This window comes from Morone saxatilis, unplaced genomic scaffold (genome assembly GCF_004916995.1).
Source record: "Morone saxatilis isolate NCDOM2014 unplaced genomic scaffold, NCSU_SB_2.0 Contig20, whole genome shotgun sequence".
In the NCBI taxonomy this organism is placed as follows: domain Eukaryota; kingdom Metazoa; phylum Chordata; class Actinopteri; family Moronidae; genus Morone; species Morone saxatilis.
Window position 1 is genome coordinate 25,565,848 of NW_023339763.1, and position 9,420 is coordinate 25,575,267.

Sequence of the window (9,420 nt, forward strand, 5' to 3'; positions counted from 1 at the left end):
TATTATATTATATTATATTATATTTTTATTTCATACTGTTCTTATACTGTCTTTATACTGTTTTTTTCTCTATCCACTTTGCTGCTGTAAGATTGGAATTTCCCCATTGTAGGACTATTAAAGGAATATCTTATCTTATATGATCAACCGTGGTCCCAAACCCCTCTCCTAAATTCAAATACCATGCTACAATGGATCCTCCTAGAGGTTACACACTGAACCTTTAATAGTTTTTTAGTGGTGCAAAAACAAAAACTAAACAGTAGTGACTTTACAAATACAACAATGATAAACAGGAAAAAAATACACAAAGACAAGAAAACAAAAGTAAAACAAACAAAAAATACAAAAGATGAAGTGCATAACTTAACGTGGTACATATATGAAAAAGACAAAGGGGGGAAGACAGTGATAATAAATGTAATAATGATGGTGACGTAATGCAGTTACTGCAGTTTAAATGGGTATTTCAGGGGGATTTGTTATGAAAGATTCTTCATTGTTAGTGTGGGATAATAATAATTTATATATTTTATCTATAATAATAATAACCATATAAAAAATAGGAAATAAATATAATAGAAGTAGTAGAAAAGCTCTTTCTTTGTGGTAGACATTGTCATGATTACATTTTACAGTCTAAATCATGAATTTAAAAATAATTTACTGAATAATAATGAAAATAATCATTAGCCACTATAAATGCTAGAAATTCATATAAAACATAAAACTGGATGGTATCCTTTATTTATATGTACTAATATAATATGGATACATATTATATAAACACTGCATATTTTGTCGGTGTAGCACACAGATCATTGGATGAAAACAACTTAACCGTTAAAAAATGTGCATATTAGCATACACACAAGCATTTGAAATGCTTTATTTGAATCTACCAATTAAACTACAGTGGTCTACAGGATTCAAACATTTACAGAGTGCTTCTACATTCTTTGACAGGTAAAGAACCCACCACCCGCACACAGCTACGCTATCTGCCAATAATCTACATTTATATCTTAGCTCACTGATATTTGTAACCAGGGACATGGTACATTAACAAGTGGAAAACAATCAGTCAGTCAATCTCTGAATGTGTGAAATGTGTCTTCAGCCTTCATCTACATCAGTGTGAGAGATGGTAAAGAACAGGGCATGAGAGACACAAAACCATCCTGGTATCGTACATAATTATATCTCTTGGAAAAACCAACAGCCAACACACCTCATATTAATCCAGGCAAACAGCAAAGCTAAGCATCATAATGAAGATAAGGAGGAAGGAAATACACAATGATGGTGTACAGTGAATGACTCTGAAATGCACTGAAGGATTTGTCTAAATACACAATAAAAGAGGGTGGATATATTATTCAGAATATAAAGGAAGACTACAGAGATCTCAGTAGATGCTGTTTTGGCACATCAGCCCACACATCACACTCACAAACATAGACACAAGATTATTTAAAAATTTTGAAACCAGAACAATATCTTTCACTAGTGGTTTCCCACCTTTTTCCTTAAGGTAGTTAAGGAAAAACTCAGGTAGGTTGAGTTAACTGTGACATATTTTATGGATATTTCATATTACATTCAAGACGTAACAATAACAGTAGAGAACAACTGATACTGATACAACAGAGATGAGTTTTCCTGATATCTTTGGGAACTTTTAATGCAATTCTGTCTGTTACTTATTTTTGTAACAATGACACATACTTAATGAGCTTTTTTGACAAATTCAGTGGTGTGTCCTCATTATCCTATTAGGTCTTTGGTTGTTTTAACTTTTGTAATCCAGGATCAGAGTGAAGGCTCTGTGAATATAGCTTAAGTTCAACTCTTCACAGTGCCCTTATAGGTAGATTAGGTTAGGTTATCACGCACTGCAATACAACCACCATAACATTGGGCTGCAACCTATTTTCATTTTCATTCAACTAATCTGTTGATTGTTTTTAATGAATCACTTAGTCTGTAAAATGTCAGAAATTCATGGAAAATGCCCATTGTTATTTCCTAGAGTGAAAGCCTAATCACCATGATATTCAGTTCATAAGGACATTGGACACTCCTAACATTGTTTTTGTTTGTACAACTAATCAATACATTTTTTCTATTATATTAATCTCTCCTCTTACACAGTCTCAACAATGTTAAAACCTTATTAATGTTAGTGTTGACTGCAGGATTTAGATAGCATTTTGCTTAAAGCAGTGGCTCTTATTTGGACCACCCCTGTGAATGGGACACCAGGGTTCAAGTAAGTTAGAGCCAGTGGGAGCTGAGCTCCCATAAGAAGGATCTGAGCTCCCATGAAAGCAGTAAAATCATACCTGGGGGAGTTGCTAATACTGTACATTAACGAAAAAACATTATTTTAATAAAAAAACAATTAATTTGTACATTTAATGACTATTATTTGCTTTTGTATTGACTTCTTGATTTCTTTTGGATTTACAACTTGCAAAAACCGACGCCCCTTTTCACTAGCAGAGCACTACATAGGGTAGGGTACTGTACACCTGCAGCAAAAAGTGTGTAAAATAATAACACCTACTTTGCGATGTTATCAAAAAGGGCAGACTAGCATTCGCACTTTGAGAGATGGGTCTCGATTGGCATATTTCAGGATATTGGGAGTTTGTTGCAATATTGCAGGGCAGTTTCAGGTTGTTGCAAACTATTTTAGAGACCCCCACAAAGTTCAGATTAAACTCAAACCCTGTGGGACACAGCTCTTTATGATGATGCTACAGGCTGGTCACAGGTTGGATTATAGACACAAGGTATCTATTTCTGCTGTCAAGAGTCCCAAAGTTATCACATATTCTTTCTTGAATGCATCTAAAGTAACCTGCAGTGAAGTAAACTATACAGTGGTAGACACTCCAGAAGCATCATGATGCAAAGTTTCCAAAAAAACATGTCCTCTTGGGCTTGGGTGACAGTAAAGCAGCAGTGCAGGATCTAAAAACATGTGCTTCCTCGCTGGTGTACTGGAGCTGGTGAAGCTGTGGTCTGGCAAGACCTACACAGATGCTGTTTGAAAAGGTGGATAAAGTACAGAATTGCATCCACACAGCTTTGGCTGAAAAGTATCTCAGTTTGATACTGAGTTTAAAAAAGGCCAATGTGAAAGTAGTACAAGAGAGTAGCACAATTATATTTCAATATCCAATACATCCATTTTGGTAGAAAGAAAATACAGAATTAAATCAATCATTTATTATTTTTCAAACAGTGGATATGTCTTATTGGAATGTGGTAGAACAAAGGCCCGATCTCTAACAGTTGCAGGCAATAACTAATATGATAGAATACAAAAATAAGCCACTGGCGGAAAGCTATAAGTGCACCTTATCAGACGTGGTGAGGTAAAACTCTAATATGCAACAAAATGTAAATCTAAAGTATTAACATGGAGACACTTCTCATTACTGGAACACAGACTGAATGTGTCACTTTTGGTGGATGTTCAGAGTAGCCTAAAGGGAATGGAACTGGTAACCATGGTAGTGGCTATGGCAAACAGAGACAACTCCTCTTGCTGTAGAATATTATTTGTTTTACAGTTACACACATCTATTTTATCAGTTAATAATATGGTTGTAAAGCTGCACCAGGAGCATTTTACATTCTTGTGTAACAATGTAGTCAAACCATACTGCTTTGCATGTTTTATGAATGAATCATGTATAGACTACTTTACATCATGACTGACCATTTTGCAAACCATGGTAGATGTTGTAGATTTTTTAATGTATTTTCAATATGGTATGTATTAAAGGACCAGTGTAGGATTTAGTGGCATCTAAAAGTTGCAGACACCCTCACCTCAATTAAATTGTATTTGTATAGTGCCAATTCATAACTAAAGTTATCTCAGGACACTTTTCAAACAGAGCAGGTCTAGACTGTACTCCTTCCCACCATGAGCCAGCACTTGGCAACAGCTGCAAGGAAAATCTCCATTTTAGGAGGCAGAAACCTTGAGCCTCTAGGTGGGAGGCTGTCTGCCTCACGTTCCTGTTTCAAGCATATAGGAGAATCTGTGATGGAAACTAACTTCTAAGGTAACAAAAACACAACCAATTTCAGTTGATTATACACAAATGAAAACATATTTAAATTATCATATTATATACCATTTCTGCCAATACAAATGTTACACACTGGATCTTTAAGCTTAATATTTTCAATTGATCTATATTGTAAAATGTATCTTCATGTACAAATACTGGTGGTGCTGCTGCAGCTGCTGGCAAGGATACCTGAGCCGATTGTAATTCTGTCAAATATACAGTTAATATAGGCAAAATAATACAGTAAGGGTTCTGCTCCTCCTCTCCATATTTGAAAAATCTCATTCATGTCTTACATCCTATTTATTTATCCAAGTGCACAGTGGGTCGGTAAAATGGGAATGTGCCAGGACGGGTGGTAGATGTAAAATGTCTTCCAGAAATGTATTTAATAACATCTCTTATTATTTTCACTGAATATAGGATGGAAAGTTTTATGCTTTAAGATGTGCGCTGATTGACTTTTAAAAATCTGTTAACTGACTGAAAATTGTGTAATCCATAAAGTTTGTGCATGAAGTTTTTGTCAAGGTTATCATTGCATGGGAACAGTTTAAAACCAAAACGTGAAGAATCTGATGATTTGAAAATTAAACAGACTGCCAGACTGTGGCAGAAAACCCAACATTGGAAATATACTTAAACAAAATCTGTACAGGTTGAATATGAAAATGGCCAGCAAAAATGTAAAGTACACATATCTTTGAAGTTTACCCAGTGCAGCATTACATAATGTCATATCTCCAGTGATGGAGAGACTGCATCTCCACACATAAAAACGCAAGATTGTTATTTACAATTATTTACTTTGACTGTATTTGGTGTCCACACAACTATACTGCTGCACTAACCGCACCGTGTAAAATATAACAACTAAAAGTTGTGATATAATAGTAGGACTGAAGCAAGCACAGTTCAATCCACTCTGCAACTGTAATAACGGTGCTAGGTCTTTTGGAGTGAAAGGGGCACTCCTGAAGACCTTCTATGACTCGGTAGTGGCATCAGCCATCCTGTACGGAGTGGTCTGCTGGAACAGAACAGTTGGCATCACCAGAGAGGGAAGAGGAAGAAGCTGGATAAGATCATCAAGGAAGTCCAGTCTGTCCTGGGCTTGCCTTTGGACTCAGTGACGTGGAGGTGGGTGACAGGAGAGTCTGGCTAAAAGTTTCATCCCATGGCTGTGACAATGAGTTTCCCCACCCCCCTGCACGGTGACCTGACAGAATGAGGACAGTTTCAGTGACAAGACTGCTTCACCCTCGATTGTGAGGAAGATACAGACAGGTCTTTTCCTTCTGCTGCTGTTAGCTCCACAACGAACACATCCTTAATATGTGCAATAGTATTACAAAAAAACTTCAAAACACAGTTTTGACACCAAGTCTGTGGCAATGCCTACTTTTTTTCATTAAATTTATATTTTATAAGCCTACTCTTTGCTCTTGTTTATTTTTTTATTCCTGCTCTTGTTATTTTTTATCCTGTCCTTTTTCTGTATGCTGTTCGCAAACTGCAATTTCCCATTGTGGGACAAATAAAGGTTTCCTTATCTTATCTTATACTGAGTCACTAGGATTGTGCTGTTTGGCTATGTTCACACCGCAGGCCTTAGTGGTCAATTCTGAGTTATTGCTCAAATCGGATATTTTTTGTTTGGCTGTTTACATTATTTGTTAAATGTGGCAGATTCCAGTGTGAACAGGTCACGGTCCTGAAGTGACCCGCACAACGGATGTAGATCAAGAGTGACATAAAAGTCGCACAGACTCTGATAAGACTATTCACACTGAGGTTGCATTGCAAAAAATCAACCTGTATCTGATTTGTACCACATATGAAAGTGGCCTGAATCAGAATTGAAAAGAATAGATTCCATGTGATTTGTGCTGTTCACACTGTCAGGAAAAAAAATGATCTGAGTCACATATAAGCAAAGAAATCAGATTTGGGTCGCTTGTGCCTGCGGTGTGAATGTCTTTGAATGTGTATGTGTTTATCTATTCACATACAGTACATGCATTCAAATACACATTGTACATACACAGAATTGTGACTGTGCATGTGTGAATGTATGTGTTAGTGCGTATTTGGATTATCTTGGTAGAGAATTACGTCTTCTCTTGATTTGCCACAAAACAGGCTCATATATGCTTGTCCTAAGTTTTGCAGCAGTTCTACTTGTCCTGTATTTTATGGCACTACCAGAAAAGTCACATCAAGAGAAGCATATGAAGGTTTTGGCATTGTAATAAAATTATATTGATTCTTCTTCTTGTGTCAGACTGCCTCCTAGGTCCACTTAGTTTAATACTCCTGTTTGGCTTTAGAGGGCAGAAAGATGTATTTATGGTTGCATCGCAACTACTGATTTCATTATAAATGACTCTATGGACCAACAGTCCAAAAACCCAAAGATATTCAGTTTACAACCATATAAAACCAAGTCCTCAGAAAAAATTGAAAAGTTGGAAGTGTTGGAAGTGCAGTTTTGCTTAACAAATGACCTAATTCATATATTGATTATAATAAGTATAGTAAATGTTTTTGTTGATTAACTAATCACCTAACCGTTTCAGCAATAGATTTACTAACCCAGACCAACAAATACACAAGAATTGGGAATTTTGGATAGAAAAATTATTGGTTTTAACGTATTAATACCAAGCCCCCAGCATAAACTGCAGCGGGAGACTGGCCTGTACACAGTAGATATCAGTTTGGTCCACAGGTAGATGGTAAGACTAGTGGTCAAGTAGCACGTATGGTAAGTGTTAAGACAAGTACATTTGGCAATAATTAAACTTGCCTCTGTATGGTACAGTGCTGAGGAAATTATTACTAATTAAGACCTTGGTGACCTCATGAGAATCAGTCCTGAAGCACTAAACAGAGTACTTGGCAACAGTCTTCTGTCCCCTCTGTCAACACCGTAAGGCCATGGCCCACACCCGTTTATTCCAGAGGCATTTTCTCAGCAACCTGTCCTGTCTGAGGTCCATGACAGCTAAATGACTGTCCACATAAGGGAAACCGTCTGGTTGGAGGAGTTAGTGAAATGGAACCATAAATGCAGGGATTTGCTCTTACAGCAAGTGAGCAGCTGGTGTGTGGAGGTGGTCTGAAAACAATAATAGAGATACAGTCACTAGCGCAAGTATTAGGAAGTCTTGTTCGCAGTTGAATTATCTAAAGTGGAACACAGACTTAGCATAAAAGATGACCCTGAGCCCAACTGGCTGTTGATTATGGGTCTTTCCTTTAAAGTTTAGATGTTCTAAGTGCTTTTTAATCATGCCTACATATGTGCTTCACTTCTTACTCTAACTGTGAAAACCAAACTTGTAAATGACCTAAAACAACAAGAAAGCATGAGATCATCCAACTAAACAATAACTTTGGCTCAGTCCCAATACTTCCACTTTGCGTATGTAGATACAGTTTTCATACTGTAGTATATGTACACTGACAGAGAGGACGCTCAGTTGGAAAGGATACCTTACAGTCACAGTGACCGTCCAGCCCAGCTGCAGCATGGTGCTTCGATCCCACAGTGACACTGTGCACTGAGAGCTGCCTGCTTTTCTAGTCCGTGGATTAGTGAGAGTCCTGCTTTCCAAATCCTCTCCTCGCACCTTGTTGTACATTTAGTCCCCACTATGGCTGCAGCAGGGACAAAGTCTGCAATTCAAAGTTTGCCAAAGTAAAATGAAGACCAGAGAAATTAAGTATTTGACAACAATGTGAACATGGAATTACAACCAGCCAACATCACTGAGGCAGCAACTGCTTTTTTGCCAGCCTTGACCTCTTTCAGATACAGTGGGGGTGAAAAAGTCATGGCAGCATTATTTTTGCCTCTGTTTCATTTCTCCTTTATGATCTCCTCATATTTGGGTGGAGGGTCACTGTATGAAGGTGCTGTGGTCTCATCACCACTGCTCTCCAGCTGTCCCGTCACCTCTTCATAAGATGGAGGTGGTGTGGCACCAGACAGCCGTGAGGCCACTGATAGGGAGGAGTCCTGAACATAGAGGGCATGAGTGTTCTGCTGGTGGAGGGCATGGGAGTCAGACTGGGAACCTCCTCTCTCAGCACCACTCACTACCACAGTTGGATGTGGGCTGGACTCCTGGTGCGAGCCTTCGTTGTGCATTGCAGTTTCCCGATGAACCAGAATGCGTGGCAAGCTGCGGGTGCTGCGGTTGTTGGCCAAGTAGCGGTTCTGGGTGTAGGCTGGCCGCCGCCGAGTGGCCTTCTGAAGCTGGCACCTCCAAAGGAGGAAGAGGCCGATGATGATAAGCAGGGCCACACCCAGCAGAGGAACCACCATGTAGACGGTGTCGGCACGCTCAGAGCGATCCTCGCTGTTGCTGCTCACTGTGTAGACGCTGCGAGTTTTCCAAAACTCCATCTAGGAAGCACAAATTTGATATTTTTGTACCTTGGGTTCATATTGAGCTGTTTGCTTAATTAGACTTCAACTGAAACTGACACTAAACAGGGTAGGGAGACAAGTGTGATACTGATCTGCTGATATTTATACATGGATTTTACAGTAACCACAGGTGTGTTTAGTAGAGTTGTTCCAATTCTGGCATTGGTGCCGGAACATTCCTCCGTGCGTCTGTGCATCAATCCGATATCACATTTATTAGACCCAAAATAGGACTGCAACTTCCCAACAGCCATCTTTTCCCCCAGGATTGCAAAGTCAAGACCCGCTCTACTAGGACTCTGACAAAAGGTTTAACCTCAGCCAGGCCATACAATGATAGCGTTCATACACGGTTAATAGTACATACTTATACAACTAAGTTATAGTGCTATTACATAGCCACTGTTTCTACTCCAGCAGTCAATGCAGTACTATCATGCTCCCATAATTGATGGAGTTGCTGAACACACCTGCCTGTACTATATCTCACCGTTCTCTCTTTGTTTTCAAACACTTCATTGGCCTCTTCAAAACTGCAGCTCTCTTCACCACACTCCCTCTCAATGTTTCCCTGTCTCAACTCCTCCAAGAAGCCATTGGCTCGGGGGAAACGCTTCAGGACGGAGTGAGCATCCTTACCATCGAGGAATGCTGCAACACAGAAAAGAAACCAAATGGTAAATGGACCTGTACTTGTATAGTGCTTTTCTAGTCTTCCGACCACTCAAAGTGCTTTTACACTATCTGCCACATTCACCCTTTCACACACATTCACTCAGTGATGGCAAAGCCCATCGAACAGAAACTAACGCATTCATACACATTCACACACCGATGCACAGCATCGGGAGCAATTCGGGGTTCAGTATCTTGCTCAAGGATACTTAG

General features: G+C 38.9%; 1 protein-coding gene across 1 annotated transcript in view; it reads right to left on the reverse strand.

Annotated features, from left to right (window-relative positions):
* Positions 1-5,532: 5,532 nt before the first annotated feature.
* The window catches only part of LOC118331664 (transmembrane gamma-carboxyglutamic acid protein 3), a gene marked incomplete in the record, with an annotated part of 9,687 nt that continues 5,799 nt past the window's right edge, over positions 5,533-9,420 (reverse strand). Inside the window, 2 exon segments of the mRNA XM_035666731.1 lie at positions 5,533-8,508; positions 9,023-9,183. Of these exon segments, the coding sequence (XP_035522624.1) occupies positions 7,960-8,508; positions 9,023-9,183 (710 nt within the window).